The sequence below is a fragment of the Barbus barbus genome (genome assembly GCF_936440315.1).
Source record: "Barbus barbus genome assembly, chromosome: 17".
Lineage (NCBI taxonomy): Eukaryota > Metazoa > Chordata > Actinopteri > Cypriniformes > Cyprinidae > Barbus > Barbus barbus.
The window spans coordinates 25,118,404-25,135,625 of record NC_136745.1 but is presented as its reverse complement, the minus strand read 5'-3'; the positions used below and the strand labels follow the sequence as shown (position 1 = coordinate 25,135,625).

The 17,222-nt window shown below is 38.0% G+C and overlaps 2 protein-coding genes across 2 annotated transcripts in view; both read left to right on the top strand.

Annotated features, from left to right (window-relative positions):
- The window catches only part of LOC306883319 (protein FAM149A-like), a 35,670-nt gene extending 27,072 nt beyond the window's left edge, over nucleotides 1-8,598 (top strand). The window contains exons 7-15 of the mRNA XM_079438496.1: nucleotides 704-888; nucleotides 1,466-1,602; nucleotides 1,682-1,776; nucleotides 1,947-2,126; nucleotides 5,201-5,324; nucleotides 6,804-6,932; nucleotides 7,264-7,342; nucleotides 7,503-7,652; nucleotides 8,037-8,598. Coding sequence (XP_079294622.1) covers nucleotides 704-888; nucleotides 1,466-1,602; nucleotides 1,682-1,776; nucleotides 1,947-2,126; nucleotides 5,201-5,324; nucleotides 6,804-6,932; nucleotides 7,264-7,342; nucleotides 7,503-7,652; nucleotides 8,037-8,113 — 1,156 coding nt within the window. The 3' untranslated portion in view covers nucleotides 8,114-8,598. The remainder of the gene's footprint in view (nucleotides 1-703; nucleotides 889-1,465; nucleotides 1,603-1,681; nucleotides 1,777-1,946; nucleotides 2,127-5,200; nucleotides 5,325-6,803; nucleotides 6,933-7,263; nucleotides 7,343-7,502; nucleotides 7,653-8,036) is intronic.
- Nucleotides 8,599-9,098: 500 nt separating this feature from the next.
- Nucleotides 9,099-16,943, top strand: cyp4v2b (cytochrome P450, family 4, subfamily V, member 2b). The gene is made up of 11 exons (XM_079438120.1): nucleotides 9,099-9,339; nucleotides 9,426-9,538; nucleotides 9,638-9,723; nucleotides 10,723-10,913; nucleotides 11,063-11,132; nucleotides 11,231-11,357; nucleotides 11,878-12,048; nucleotides 12,118-12,220; nucleotides 12,397-12,531; nucleotides 12,956-13,135; nucleotides 16,570-16,943. Exons 1-11 carry the CDS (start codon nucleotides 9,147-9,149, stop codon nucleotides 16,731-16,733), a joined length of 1,533 nt encoding a protein of 510 aa, XP_079294246.1. The 5' UTR covers nucleotides 9,099-9,146; the 3' UTR covers nucleotides 16,734-16,943.
- The last annotated feature ends 279 nt before the right edge of the window (nucleotides 16,944-17,222 follow it).

Here is a 17,222-nt window from a genome sequence, read left to right as displayed (position 1 = left end):
AAAAATACACGTGACCACAGAGGATATTACTGGGTTACATACATTGATAAACAGATCCTCAAATTCTAAACGACACAAATAGCAGGTGAGCTAAACATCTAGTAATCAGGTAACTTATACATTCTGGATTTACCATGGATTAAAAATAATGCAACAGCTTATAAATGTCACAAACAAAACATCCTTTAATATATAAGTTTATAAAGGTATGGTATATATATTGTTTCTTTTCTCGAGTATATTTTGTTTAACTTTGTTCTTTAAAACAAAATCCTTCAGGGTGTGGCTCTCTTTGTTTCACTAGCACATGGTCCAGTTGAATTCCTTTGTCTGTTTTGGGGGGCGCAACAGAGAAACGGCGCGCATTCTCAGGAATGTACTGATAGTTGCTAGGTCGTAAATGTCTTTGAATTTACTGCATGAAGTCAAGGGAGTATGGCGCCAATAAAGTTTAGGCTCCGGGAAGGGGGGTTCTGTTTTCTTTCGAAATGACAAAACGTGAATTTCCTGAGCTGGAATGCGGGCTTTGATCCATCCTTGCATCAGGAATGTGTTGAACCTAGATGTGTGTGTATCCTGATCAGGCATTACATATGCTACCTCGTTACTCCGTTTTCTGCAGTTTTATTCAGCATAAATGGACTGTTAATAGTGTGCAGAAGGGAATATTTTGTTGTAACTTACATAATTATTTTGACTGTAGGGAAGAGGAGGAGGTGGATCAGAGGAAGTCTTCATCCGTGGCCCCCAGGGGTGGGGTCCCCCCGGTATCTCCTCATGCATGCATCCGTGACGCAGTTGCAGATGAACTGTTTGATGACATATGGAGGGAGGTGGTGGGTCTTCTGGAGGAGCTCTTACACAAGTACTGGGAGAAACAGCTCCCGGGTGTGTCTGAATTACCGAATATCTAAACCAGTAGAATTAGTCAACAGTACATGTTTGATCATTTGATCCTGGGTGGGTGAAGAACACAGCTTTTGCATACTTAAAGACTTCATAAGTGGAGTTTTCAGCATCTTTACTCCAGTCTTCAGAGATTATTCTAATATGCTGATTTGCTGCTCAAGAAACACTTAATATTATTATATATGTTGAAAACAGTTGAGCTGTTTTTGTGGAAACCATGATCAAAATGGATGAACGCTTTGATATGGCCCACCCAAACTTTACGTTCAACTTCAATTTCAATAGGAAATACATCAGCACAGGACAAATGTCTTTGTCAAAGCATTTCAAATGGGCGTAAACTTGTAAACAACAGATAAAAAATAATCATTAATGATAAAAACTCAACAATGAAAGAATCCTTGAGGCATCAGCATGAACTGTATTTGTCCCCAAGTCTGTTTGTGCTACTCTATGGCATTTTGAAGTACTAAAATTAAATTGAGTTGTTAATCTGCCAGCATTTAAGTGCACTGTTAGTGATTTCCCTAAATCCCTAATGTTCTCTTGGCATCAGATGGAGCAACACAGAGGAGAACATTAGAGAGCTCCAGTCAAGTGCCTTCATCTCAACCCCCTGTTAAAGGACATCATCTTCTGTTGTCCAGAGGTTCCAGCAGCAGAACCACATTCCTGTCCACATGCAGCGATAATGTACTGGTGACAACTGACAAAAACATGTCCTGATTATTACTTTGTCTTCATATTGTTAATGTGTAATTTCTTCTGTCAGGACTCAAGTGCCTACAAGATTAATTTAAATGGTCTTATGACAATCCAAGCAAAGCCACTGCAACAGAGGCATCAGGGATTTAGTGAGAGAGCCCTGTAAGTCTTTTGGGTTTTGAGAAGTTAATATCTAACCCTACAAAAATGCTATTTCTATTTTTATAAAACAATTTAATAAGGAGCAGAATTAAGGAATATATTAACTGCAGATGAATCAATATGAAAACAAATGAAGACCTACAACTTGATCTGTCTTGGCTCCTCTTAAGGTATGACCCAGATGATACAGCCAGCGTGTTGATGTGTGTGAAGACCCAGGCTTTGAGAGGGTCTGGTATACTCCTACAGAAACCAGCAGCCCAGCGCAGACTCCCCAGACTCAGTGGCAGGGTTCGGATGTACCACAGCCTAACGGCAAACGGAAGCCAAATCTTACGAGGAACTAGACTGTGAGCTGTAACTCTGCACACATGATCAAAGAGTTTAAAGGGTCGTTCCAAACCTATATGACTTTCTTTCTTTTGTGGAACACAAACAGAAAGCTCTAACACAAGAGCACCATAGATGGATCATAAAAGTAGTCCAGATGAATTTTGCATAATGGTCCAAGTTTTAAAACCATATGATAACTTTGTGTGAGGAGCTTCATTAAAATAAAGTCATTATTCATTAATAATATTGACATCCACCCTAGTTCTTCTCTCTAGTTGGCACTATCATGAAAGTTGATGAAAAAAGTAGTGAAGTCTGATTAATTTCACATTTTTTGCTTTTATTTATCAAACACTTTATACTATAGACCCCTTCAATGTTTGTAAACATCGAAAGCCTAGTTTGGGTGTGCGCGCAGCATGGGTTCAGAAAAATGGCGCGGCTAATAGACCGGCATATTGTGTCAAGGTCTTTGACACCACAGGGCCGGGAACAGTACCATTCTAAACTTGTTTTAGCTAATGACGATTGTCTGCCTGATCCAGAGCTCCTAACATAATGGGTAGACAACATAGCAAGTGGCCAGATATTCACTGGCCCCCCATATACTGCTATCTGGTGGACAAGCCAAGTGTTTACACACGCGAAATACTAAGAGCCTACAAATCGCTAGACGCCTATAATTACGTAGTCTGTGGGCATGTCCAGACGGTTTTATATAGCGATATAGGCGATGACTTTTGTGTGATAAAAGCGGAGGTTTTACCGAGCCAGTGCCAAGGGAAAAACACCTCTATGTACCAAGCCTGGGTTGTGATCAACAAGCGGGAAGGCTATATCCATACTGCAAATTGCACCTGCATGGCAGGGTATTTATTTATCATTGGAGACGGGTGCACTGTAGACTGATTTCCTTGACTTGATGGGTTTATTCCCCTAGAAAACCCTGTTGCACAAATACATTCCATATATACGTCAGTGAGTGATGAGGTCAAAGAAAAAAATTTATAAAAAATACTCGCACATGTCATTAAGACCCATAACACACGGTTAGAACAGGCATACGTAGCAACACGTACATTGTAGACTACTTTTAATTTTTGATATGAAGCGAGCACTACAAACACGAGCCTCTTTGATCGTAGCATTGTCCCTTGCTTGCAGCCACAGATTTTTTTTTTCAAACAGAGAGAATAATGTCATTATTCAGCTCAGTTTAGTTCAGTAACATTGTTAATGTTGCAAAGTTCATTAGTTCTGAACAGGGGCTTTTCTAGCTTTTATCACACACTCATAAAGGTTGCCTATATTTTTATATTCTTTTTTAAAACTGTTTTGGATCTTAATGGATATAAATCCTCTTTACCTGCAGCACAGAGTCGTTCACAAGCTGTGCGTGCAGTAAAGAGCTGCTTTGTTGTTGACAAATGGTAGACATTTGCAAGTGCAGTGGATTGTAGGTAAATATCCACCTCAGTCAGCGCTCGTTTTGTTTTTCTGTCTTAAGCCCGGCTCACACTGTGCGATTTTGGCCACGATTTGTTCGTCTGAGACAAATTTTGAAAATCTTAACATCCTAAAAGATTTCTATAATCCTAGGCTAAAATCGGTTGTCTAGATCGCTGGTTTGACATGTTCACCGACAGCCGATTAATGGCCGTTGCGATCAATTTTTTCCTCCGATTAAATTCTGGCAGTGTCAGAAGATTTCAGACACTTTCCTCAAGTTTCCTGCAGTGTGACATCTCCTACGACGACCGTCAAACCAAGAACCAATAGGAGCACTGAACTTGATGACGCAATTAGCGCGACAACTTCAAACCATTCATTATTTGTAAAAACAATATATGTACAACGTAAAGTTTACTTAAAGTTTATTTATTAAGGGGCAGGATGTTTAAACTCGAATAACAAAATTACCTCAAGTTCGCTCTGTAGAACCGGAAGTCCATAAAGTCCTCTTTTGCCCAGCCATGACTTGCTCCACACACGTCGTCTTTTTCGTTTTTTTTTTAACATCAAGGCATGTAATTAATAAAACTAACGCTACACGTTGCTGTTGTTTGCTAGCTACCATTATAGCGAGAGAACGCGGGTCACGTATTGATGACGTAAAACTCCGGACAAGTCTTCTTGAGTACGTCCGTTTTTATAGCGTCTTGACTGTCGTACAGTCTGACATTAAGACAACTGAGATCCTACAGTCTGACATGGGGATCATGTTCGTACAGTGTGACAAGCAGCAATCGCAAAAGATTATTAAAAATCGCACAGTGTGAGCCCGGCTTTAGAAAGAATCCCATTACTATTCCAGTGTGAGAAACCGCTGCAAATGGTTCAGTGCATGGGTGAACTGTCTGAATGAATCAAAATAAACCTCAAACCATTTGACCAATTAGTGATTAATTTGTGAATAAGGCATCACTATTTATGATTCTAAACATAGAAAACACGTATGATGATTGCTAAAATGCTATCAAAGAAAATGATTGTCAGTAAATGATTCTCAGACAAACTGTACGTCAATCCCACTGACATATAAGGACTGATCAGTAATATTTTATTATTACTGATAATAATATATAGCACAGCGGTATAACAGTTCAATAACCGTGTTAATGTTGCAGATTTCTATACATTATATAAAGCAGCTCTATAGTAGACAATTGTTATTATCTTATTAGCTTTAAGAATGTTATTTGGGTGAACTATACCTCTGAGTGCACCATTTTATATCCTCACAAGTTTTACATTAAAGAATGTGATACGAGAGGTTCTGTTGCAGCAAAAACTTTATGCATGATGCAATTCTTTCAGAATATGTGGCTGCAGATTATTCAATGCAGTGTCTACTGGGGTCCCGTTGTAACAGGCCGAGACCTTCTTTTGAAATGCAGACTTCTTTTAAAAGCACTTGTTAAATTGGTCCCTCAAGCTGCATTGCACCTTATTAATTGTAACACTTTTAACCTTGTCATCACTTGGAAAAATCACAGAAGTAGCTTTAAGCTCCTGCAGGGGTATCAGGCATGGGTAAACATGCAGAATGCTAATTAGAGTTAGTATGTGTTCTTGGGTTTGTTTCTCACAGATCCACTGTGAATGAAAGCCTGTCCTCTCCACCGGTGAGTGCCGTTCAGAGCCACAGGCGTCCTCAGATACACTCTGAGTCTCAAGAGCAAGAATACTATGCACCTATTTCCAGGCTTGTGCAGGTAACAGGCCACTGTGTATTGATCTGCCTTATCTGAAGAGATTCATGCTACTCCCTCACCACCTTGATTTTTTTTTTTTCCACACATACATACAGTGCATTACCATTCAAACTTCAGGGGTCAGTAAGATTCTTTCTTCTTTTTGAAAGAAATTAATATTTTTATTCAGCAAGGATGCAATGAATTTCTATAAAAATGTAAGACTTTTACACAGTTTTAAAAAAAAATACTTTGTTTATCAAATAATCTTGAAATAATGTATCATGGTTTCCACAAAATATTAAGCAGCACAACTGTATTAATAATTGATAATAATAAGAAAAAATGTTCTTGAGCAGTAAATCAGCATTTTAGAATGATTTCTGAAGGATGTGACACTAAAGACTGAAGGGTAATGATGCTTAAAATTAAGCTTTACCCTCACAGGAAAAAATAGCATTTTAAAATATATTCAAATAGAAAAATTTTATTTTAAATTGTCATTTCACAATATTAATATTTGTACTGTGTTTTTCAAAACATATGCTCGGTGAGCAAAAGACTGAAAAAAACAAAAAATGACCGACCCCAGATTTTCGAATGGTAGTGTATATACATGAAACATGCATATTTCACAAACATAATCTGTTGGATTTAACATTTGCCACTGCCTTATACTAGCTATACTGTACATGATTAAAGTCTATGTCAACCTTGTCCTTCACACCTCTAGTGAAACCAAACACATTAGCATTGACCAGCCATTTTATGAGTTATGACTTTTCAAAATCTGAAAAAACAGGCAATACATGAAGTTAATTAGACATCAAATGATTATGTAACATCCTGTCTGCAAAGATGACTTCATGTAGTTGGGTTTTAAAGACATGTCCTTTGTGGTTAATGATATCCCACAATTATGTACTTGTGGTTAATGAAAAGAATTTAAATACAGACAGATGGAGTGGTTATATTAATTCATACATGTTAATTTCATAATTTTTACAACTGTTAACAGGGAAGCAAGTATTGTAGTGATTAAATATTTGCTTATCTCAAAAAATAAATATTTGCATAGGCATCTCATTTGAATTTATTTGACATAGTGAAAACTATCTGAAACCTTTCAGCAGAGCAGCTGCCTTTGGTTTTGGAAAGAACCACAAGCAGAAAGGTGTTTCAGCATCCCACGAAAGAAAAGCTAGCTGTGTGGACTTTGATCTCTAAACAGAGATAGCAGTGTTTTTTTTAAATGGGAGAAAAGGGCATACTGCCTCCATGGTCTGGTTGACTTGACAATGAAAACAGTAAACATGATCGCCCTTTGCCCTTTTACAGAAAATTCAGAATATCTAAAAATAATAGCTAAATTTTAATTGGAAGTATTTTTTAAACAGTAATATTTAAGTAATATTTTTTAAACAGTTAACAGCTATTCAGTCTGCACTGATTTAGTTTGGTTTCACAATCAAAGCTGTAATCTTTCTCTGTATTTCTTAGCTCAGAGGACGGATCCTAAGAGGCGGCGCTACCAGTGTCATGCACGCAGTAAACAACCTCCCACCTCTGAGAGAGCCCACCCTGATGCTGGAGTCTCTGTCTCGGCCCAATACTACTAACACATTCAGAGTAAATCTACCATGCAATTATGATTACAGTACAGTTGTGTAGATGAAAACAGCATACATTAAACAGAAGTCTTGACTACGCACATATACAGTCAGGAGCAGTCATTGTGATATCAGATGTTATGCAGTTATAGCTATAGGTAACCAGATAAAACAGAACAAAACCAAATACCAAAACTGCATTTCTATACAACTTTGTAGAAACATGACACCACCAATTACAAGGAAGTGATATAGATACTTTCCTGCTGTGGTAACAGTGCTTGAAATAGGAAGTAAATACAGAGGAGTCTATTGTTAGATGTAACTCATGCCACGTTTTTGTTCTGCAGTCCAACACCCCTATGAAAAGGTCCTTCACACCCATGGATTTTGCCTGTAACATGAGGACAAATCGAGGACTTGTCAAAGGTGGGTCACTTTTACAAAGTAGGTGCCTGATCTGGCCAATGACATGAGGAACAACTCAAAATACATTACCATGGATTTACCTTCCACCGTTTACTTCCTAAAAATAAGTCATGTAAGAAGAATAAGATGACAATATAAGCTTTTTCTGTATGTCTCTTAGGTGAAAGCACACCTATGGGTGTGACAGGCTTCAGTATGGGCATCACCAGCTCTACAGCTAGTGGGTTTTTGGAGTGTGTCACACCCAGCAGGAGGCATCTACCCTGTGCTGATGGGGATGGAGGGAACATGCCCCTGATCGGCTCTATAGGTCAGTGTACTACTGCTTATTATCTTCAATTTATTACAGAAACAACAGTTTATTAGTTAGTGTCACATAGTTTAAATCTGTTGCCTTTTGTTTGTTTACTCAATGTACAACCTTAAAGCCTGAACCAATTAACTTTGCAGTCTATACTCCATAGACTGCATAGAATTAACAATTGAATGGTCCAGAAAAATAAGCAATGACAAAGGGGCTTTAATTAAAAGGAATATGTGACTTCTTTTTGAGAATTATTTTATTTATTTAGCTTCTGGGGCACTGGAGATTAATTAACACGTTCAATAAGGCACGATCCTGGTATAGAAGAGATTCACGTAATGAAAAACTTTAATCAAGTCTGAGTAAATCATCAATACCATCTGCTTTCAGGTGGCCAGAATCATCGGAAACAGCTGAGCCGGTTTCCAGTGCATGTGAGGAAGAAATTTCAACCTGTCATGCCATAGCAGGGGAGTTAATTTATAATTACACGAAAGAGCTTAATGAGCCAGATATTATGAATACAATAGACTGATATGCACTGTCATAATTTCAGTTGATTGTGATTTGCTGTATGGTTTGCTACCGGATGTCCAGTCACATGCAGTGCCTTCAGTTTATGGACTTGACAGTTTTTCACATTGACCTCAACATCTGGAGCAAACAGGACTAATGACCTTCCTGTTTTTTCCTTTTTTTTAAATGATGAAGAATGAATGCCAAACATCTTGTTATTGTAAGTTAATGCATATACAGTATCATGTAAAGTATAATATTTATTTGTTCATACTGCTTAAACAGATGTCTGCGGCCAACAGGTTGATTAAAAAACAATTCATAGCTTAATTATTTTTATTTTTCAAAACTTCTTCCAAACTGTTTGGTTCAGCAAAATTTTGAGACTTTTATCTGCTTGGTGGAGTCATTTGCAATAAAATTGTTATATAATTTGGCAAAGGTTCAGTGATATATCACAGTGATCATTAGAGAATATTAGATGTTTGTTTCCTGAATGCCTTTAAAAGTTATTTTCTCATCTATGCTCACTTTCACCAATAATATTGGTAATATTTTTGCGCATATATCATACTTTGAAGTAAGAGATGACTAGAATGAAATCCGTTGGCCATTCAGGGTAAAAGGTGCTTTTCTATCTTTAACAAAAGACATGGCAGAGCTCTTTCTTTGGAGAAAGACCGCTGAATTTTTTCCCAGTAAACCATAACACACACAAACAGACACACATGCAAGCCACAAAAAGCCTCCAGTAATATGCCAGATCATTATCTATTGCTGCTAATTGTCTGTTAATGTTTTAGCGAGAGGCACTTTACCCACAGATAACCTGCATGTGCCCCAGTTATGTATCATAACTCCATCTGTTTGATCAGCCTAGGGTGTTTTTTCTCTCTCTGTTTGTACTAAGCAAGTGAAACGGTTAAGTCTGAAGTTCACCGTGAAGCAGCCTGTGCACTTCTTTCAGAGCTTCATCCAAACAAAATGGGTGTCCTTTTTGGATTATACATCTTGGGGATTATATTCATAGCCGTTCTTTTACTTCTATTGGCATCTACTGCATATCATCCACTTATAAATTATATAGGAAAATGGAACGAAATGAGACCAATTCCAGGAATGCCGGGCGCTTATCCAATCATTGGCAATGCACTGCAGTTCAAAACCAATGCAGGCGGTAAGAGACTGTGTTTTTTCTAACTAGCATCAATTATAATTTTGCAGGGTTAAATGATCATTGTTAAAAGTGTGTTTCTGTTGAAGATTTTTTCAACCAGATTATTGAGGGCACAAATGAAAACAGACACCTTCCTCTAGTAAAGGTTTGGGTGGGTCCAGTCCCATTTCTGATCCTGTATCATGCAGAGAATATTGAGGTGCCTGTTACTGAAATTTTATTCTTTCCATTTACTTGTGTACAGTATAATTTTCCTCACAGTTGCCAGTTCATTCTCAATCCTATGTTTTCCCATCAGGTGGTCCTCAGCAATTCCAGACACCTTGACAAGTCATACTCATACAGGTTCCTGCACCCCTGGCTCGGCACAGGCCTGCTCACCAGGTAAGATGGGTTTACCACTGTTTTTGTGAAAATTACACTCTGCTTTCTTTCTTTTTATAATTATTATTCTTACAGTCTGTTGTAATGCTCTCTGATAACAGAACACATGATTTGTAGATGTATTATGAAGATGAATAGGGTAAAATTTAGAAAGAAGTTAAAATAGTTTCTTCCTTCTTAATATATATTAATAATAGTCTTAACTGTAAGTAAGCCGTTAATTTGTAGACAAATTTTACCCAGCATATGTATTTGAGCATCTGACCAGCTCGACACAGCAATAGTGACTTAACCAAATGAGTGAGATTGGGGTAGGTTTATCTCTTTCTTTGACCAATGGTAGATGAGGGGAGTGTTTAAAAAAAATCATGGTTAAAGGCAAGTGCATAGACCCAAAATAATGTTGTTGTTTTTTAATTTGTCAGTACTTTCTGAGGGTATTTACATTTATGTACAGTATTTGGTAGAAATGAACACTGCACTGAAGGGGTACATTTTTATCAGTTCATGCATGTGAATTTGCATCTTGAAATAAAAAAAAAAAAGTTTAAATATTCACATGAAAAAAACACCATATGTTATGTGGTTATTATGGTTAAATTTCTTAAATGTTTGAGCAGCATTAATGTTTTAAGAGTTTTAAGAGTACTGCTGTGTTATATCTAAAATCTCTATCTAAAAAGCTGCAATCATGTCCTTCAAAGCTCAAAACATTTAAAGCCAAACTAAACTTTGTTTCACATATGGTAGAGGACCACCTGCCAAACTGGCAGATCTCATATCTCATATTCAAAAGCAGCTTGCATCAAGCACTGCAAACAAGTCTATCAAAAGCACAGTAGTTTATAATCAGCCACACTGGACCCAGGGTCACTGGCCATCTGTCCCAACGCAGCAGTCCAGAAACACAGAAGTTGAATATAAAATGATCTCCATGTTCACTTTACAGTACTATGTTGAGGTCACAGACTTGACTCTTCTCAACTTTTCTTCCCACAGCACAGGGGAGAAGTGGCGTAACCGGCGTAAAGTGCTGACACCAACCTTCCACTTCTCCATCCTCTCCGACTTCCTGGAGGTAATGAATGAACAAACCGATATTTTGATTCAAAAGATGCAGGAGCACATGGATGGAGAGCCATTCAACTGCTTCAGCTACATAACATTATGTGCGTTGGACATCATATGCGGTGCGGAAAATCATAGTCTTTCCATATATAGTGTGAATATGAGGTTTTGCTGTTTGCATACTGCTTATGCATGCTAATATGAAAGGCCTTACGCTTATTGTTTACTTAATAACGATTAACAGCACATGGGATGTGTTTGTCTGCAACAGAAACGGCAATGGGAAAGAAGATCTATGCTCAGAGCAATTCTGACTCTGAGTATGTCCAAAGTGTCTATAAGTAAGTAGTGTAATTTAATGTTAGAGCATAGGAAATACATAGGAAAGCCATGTTGTTCTCTCTAAGAACTGACACTACTGTTTATATTCCTTTTGCAGGATGAGTGACATCATCAGCAAGAGACAGAGAGCACCATGGCTGTGGCTAGACTGGATCTACAACAAATTAGAGGAAGGCAAAGAACATTCCAAAAGACTAAAGATTCTCCATTCCTTCACCGCAAGTGTGAGTGAACATCATCATTATTTATAAGGTGAATTCAGGTGAATTGGGACAATTTTGCCAATGAGATGACTAGGAAAAAATATCCCAATTATTCTGAATCAACCTTTCTCTATTGTAGAATTTATTAAGATTTTGAATGTTTTTTTTATTTTATTTTAACTTTTAATTGTTGTTTTAGTAATTTTGTTATATGCTTTTGTATTTATTTATTAGTTTTAAAGATTTATATAATTTTTTTTGCTACTTAGCTATAAGCTGTTTAGTTTGACTTATTTACTTAGAATTATTCTTCTTGCCAGGTTTTTCGTCTAATATTTATTTTATTTTATTTCAGCTCTATTTATTTAACAATAACAAATAACACAATGTAGTGTCAAAATGAGATTGTTTAAGGAAAATTAAATGATTTATTTCTGGTCTGTATGGCACTATGATTGTATGACACTAGCCAAAAAAGACAAATGAGTGTCAAATACCAACCTCCAGATTATTTTTATAGTATTTCTGTGTTTTCTTGAAGGTCATCAAGGAGAGAGCAAAGTTCATGAGTTCTGAACCTGACAGTGATTCTGACCAGGGGCCAAGGAAAAGACAGGCCTTCTTAGATATGCTGTTAAAAACTACTTATGAGGATGGACAGAATTTGAATCATGAGGACATTCAGGAGGAAGTGGACACTTTCATGTTTGAGGTACAAATAAAACTACAAAAGGAAACTGTGAAGACAGAACATTGTTTGAAGAACCGTTCTCTTTGACAGGGTCATGATACCACAGCAGCTTCAATGAATTGGGCTTTACATCTGATTGGCTCCCATCCTGAGGTCCAGAAGGCAGTGCAGGCAGAACTACAGGAAGTGTTCGGTAAATAGGTCTTGTTAGGTCACATGTTATTGAGCGTAATGCCTACCATGTGCTCTTAATAAAACAATTTGTTCTGTTCTGGAGTAGTCGAGAAAGTATCTAGATGCTTGTGAATGTTTTATAACAACCTAATTTACTGTAGAGTTCAGCTGCATGTCCTGCGTTCTGATTGGCAGGTTCGTCAGACCGCCACGTGGGAGTGGAGGACCTGAAAAAGCTGCGCTACCTGGAGTGTGTCATCAAGGAGAGTCTGCGGATCTTCCCCTCCGTGCCTCTGTTTGCACGCAGCATCTGCGAGACCTGTCACATCAGTAGGTGGCAGCAGTTTGTCACCTTGCCAGACACTGCCAGATCAAAGATCTGCACTTTTTGATGCCACTCTCATTATTTGCACCTCAGCATAACAGCAGATGTCACGGCTTCTATTTCCATCTCCCATTGTCAAATATGAAGCAACCGGAGTGTTTATTTCCACTCAGAGCTAAGATTCTTTCACGCCAAAGCAGCTGGATGGAAAACACCAACTTTTTAGGATGGAAAGTGTTGAAAAACACAAATGCATCCGTTTATTAATTATCTATTAAAGCTTTATTCTGTCTCCAACACAGCAGTATAGTTTGGTTTGTGCTAAGCCAAATGTAGTGGTGCAGAGTGCTAAATGCTGTTCAATTGTTAAAGCATGTGACATGTATGACATAATTGAAAGACTGCTACTGTTGTGTTGCTCGGTTGCAGATGGGTTCAAGGTCCCAAAAGGAGTGAATGCGGTTATCATACCATATGCTCTTCACCGGGACCCGCGCTACTTTCCAGAACCTGAGGAATTTCGACCGGAAAGGTTTCTGCCAGAGAACAGCGAAGGGAGGCATCCATATGCATACATCCCTTTCTCTGCAGGGCCAAGAAACTGCATCGGTAAGAAAAAGAACAGAATGATAACAAAAGGTTTTTGGTGTAAAATTGACATAATAGAAATGATTATGCTGAATTCTATCCAGAATAATATCAATTATTGTAAAAATGAACACTTTTCTGTTTTGGTGTTGATGAGGGGGTACATGAGCCTTTTTGATGGCGTTGTGTGTGAACATAAGATAAAAAGGTCTAAAACTGTACCATAACTGTACCATAGCACATTGTATTAGATGGGCTATATTTATAGGGAAGGGAATCAAAAATAATTTAAAGATTATGCTGATTTAAGTCTCACAGTTAATTTAAAGTTTTATGTTTTTGATTAATTTAAAAAATGATTCATAAGAGTCATTTGTTCAGGAATCACACTACAATACACAGTGGTTGCATTTAAGTATTTGATTCACTAAAAAGGACCAACTATCTAGAGACATTTGTTTGGGAATCATACTAGCTGTGTGGTGTTTGATTCATAAAAAAAGAACAGACTCAATTGAGACGTTATTGGTGTAGTAATTTTAGAACTATTCATTTAATTTTAGTTTCTGGAAATCGAGTCCAGAATCAATTTCATATTCGTATGATTAATGGATATTAATCAAAACGTCCAACTTATACCCTATTAACGATACCTCATTAAGGATTTGTCCAGCAAGCATTAAAACCAGTATGTTTTAACAATTCAGAATATTCCCGTGGCCACAGTAATACCGAATTGATTAGGTAATTTTTTTAGCATAGGTAATTTTAGCATAGGTAACGCGATCTTTGGCATATAGTTTAAGACTTGAAAATCATATAGCACCAGACAAAGATTTCTTAATAAATCAAAGTTTATTTGTTACTCTACAACACTACTAAGCTAAAATAACACAAAACAGAATACGTACACACCCAAACACACACACACTCTGCAGGCAATGAATTGTTTTGATTTGTAGAGAGTTTAAGGTTCTAATGCTCGTTTCCAAGAATGCTCTAACTTCAACCTGAAGGAGTCACAAGCAAGGAACTTTACTATCTTTACTCTTAACGATGAATGCAACCAGTTTCCAGCAGAATTATGAAGAATTATTTGATTACTTGCTCTGACTTGTTTTGACAGCTGGGGGTTTCCACGCGGTCTCCACGGGGTCGGACGGAACCTCCACCTGATTGGCTGCTGACGTGTCGTCATCTGACGCATTTCAAGGAATGCCCTTCGGTGGTTGGTTGGCTTTGTTTGTGATGTGATGATGCTCGAAGTTCTTCCTTGAGTTCCTTTCGCGTAGCTTCAGACTTTCAAGGGTTTCTTCAGAAGTTTGACTAAATATTGATAGTTGTTCAATGCTCGGCCAGATGTTAATGGCTGGGAGCGCTTAACAGCGCGATCAGATGAGGAGCCGAAGTTTCAAACAGTGCGCGAGCAAGCAGCAAGCTCTAAGCAAAGCTGGGCGTCTGTCTTTAACGGGCTGATTTCAGTCCGCCCCTTTTGCTGTTTGATCCAATCACAAGTGTTTCTGTAGGGCGGAGCCCCGCCCCGCACGGCTCAGTTTTCCGTGCGTAAATGAAGAATATGTCCTAGCAGATCCCTATAACTGCTTTAATCATACATAATGATGAGAAAAGTCAACTTTCATCCACGACGAATTATTGCTGACGCAACTAGCCTTCATTCAAAATCAAACAACAGGTAATTGGGCATACACAAAGTACATACCTTAATTCTATATACTACATGGGTTAATGCATCGATTAACATGCTACCTTCTAAATAATCACACAAGTATATGAAAGACATAAGATACAACGTTAGTATGTATTGTCTATTGAGTATATTGTTTTAATAGAAATAGGAATAAAGGAATATATGTTGGCAGAGCGTCAATAAAAGTTCAGGTGTTCTTTGCACAAGAAAAAAAAAAAACGCGTTCCTTTGGAATGCAGGGAGGACGAAAAGGGGAGCTGTCCGGGGGTCATGAGTGTCCCGTTGGGCATGTATCTGTGAGACTTCCAGTCTCATCATAAAAACGTCTCTCCTGGTTGATACAATCATTGAATTACATGTTAAGCAGTCAGGAGGTCGTGTCCAGATCCAGAGGTCTTTGTCCTGTTTCTGGTTGAATTATGTTTAAGTGATAAGAAAGCCACAGTAAAGTCCTGTTCTGGAATACGTCCAGATGCTCCCTCAAATTTATCCTGGTTTTAGAGGTCTCCTGAGATAAGGAGATTTAGGGTGGGAAATCGGCCAGCCAGTCAAATGCAGATGCTGGGAGTGGAAGTCTTAACTCCTGCTAAGGAATGTGCTGTCTTGAAATTTTGTGTGTGTGTCCTGGTCTACTAGGCACTATATTGGGAATTAGACTGCACTGATTGAGCACAATATGTTCAATTTACTAAAAAGAACCGATTCACTTGAAATGTTTGCTTGGGAATCAGACTCTACTCCTTGTGCGCTATGTGTTTGATTAACTAAAAAGAACTGACTCACTAAAGACCTTTGTTTGGGAATTGGACTACACTTTTCATGCAATGTGTTTGATTCACTAAAATGAAACAGAGTCATTTGCTCTGTAAACAAACAACACATGTTGAGCCTGTTTTCCAATGTAGAATCAGTAGCCTCATTCAGTTTCAATATTATTATTTTTTTTTTTTCATGAAACCAGTTTTTGGTTCTCAACCCTAGTCATAACATCCTCAGAACTTGTCAGGGGTGTACAAATCTGTTTCTGGAGGGCCACCGTCCTGCAGAGTTTAGCTCTATCCCTAATTAAACACATCTGAACCAGCTAATCAGTGTTTTCAGACTCACTAGAAACTTCTAGACAAGTGTTTTTGAGCTTGTTGTAGCTAAAATCTGCAGGATGTTGGTGCTTCAGGATCAGGATTTCGTTTTTCAATTCCACAGAATGCGTATTTCCATTCCACTGGGCTACATTGTTTATATATATAAACACGGCAGATGGAGGTGTTTGAACATTGAGCTCACATTCCAAAAATTCAATGCTCAAGTTAAAAGATATTACATTTTTAAAAAGCATGTCTCAAAAACTTGCGTTTAAAGTGTAGTTTCTCATCCTATTATACTTTACCCAAGAGTCAAACTGATTATTTATCGTGAATCGTTAAAAGATAGATGCAGTGTACTTATCCTCCCTTTTGGGCCTCTGTCCCACCTCTGAATAAAACAGATTGTTTCACAGCGAGTGGTGCTCACAGGTTCAGGTCGCTGGCCACACAAAAGAAGAAGCTTCTGAACGAGAGCCACATACCTTTTGGAGATTTATTATTTCAGCACTCGAACTCCTCTCCAACTGCCTTCCAGGAACGAAAGCTCCAAATAAGAGCATTTGTAGAAATTTACTTTATGAACTTCCCCCCCTCTCTTAGTGTTGTTGCCGTTCTGAGATCTTATTCTCTCTTTCCCATTTTCTCTTTGTCTGTGGCTCCAGGCCAGCGCTTCGCCATGATGGAGGAGAAGGTAGTTCTTGCTACGATCTTGCATCACTTTGACGTAGAGGCGTGTCAGAGTCGTGAGGAACTGCGGCCTCTGGGGGAACTCATTCTGCGTCCTGAGAAGGGCATTTGGATCAAGCTACAAAGAAGAACCAAATAACTCTCACTACCATTAAAACTTAAGGTAGCTTTAGTTCTCAAATCACTGACGTGCTAGAGAGTTCTTGTGCTGCTATGAGCAAATTCAAACACAGCTGTGCTGATTTTATTGGATATTTTGTAGAACAGTGGAAAAGGAGAGCTGAGAGTACCAGACTTGTATTGGTAGCTAAAGGCATAATCAAATTAGTTAAAATATTATATAAACAAACACCCAAGGGGAGGCAGAAGTTTGTGAATGACAGGCATTCAGAACTTTCTGCAGAATTCTGATTCCATGTGGAGCTAGTTATAAGTTAGAAATGGTGTATAGCCAGCCGCTCAATAGCACAAAATAAGCCAAGATAGGGTGATCAGTTTATTGACTACCCCAACACAGCTACTTACCATATAAATGTTCAAAATATATTGATTTGAGTTTAAATTATTTTATCAGGAGAGAAGAAATAGACAGCTGAGTATAGTACATGAAACTTGCACAGCAAGTGCA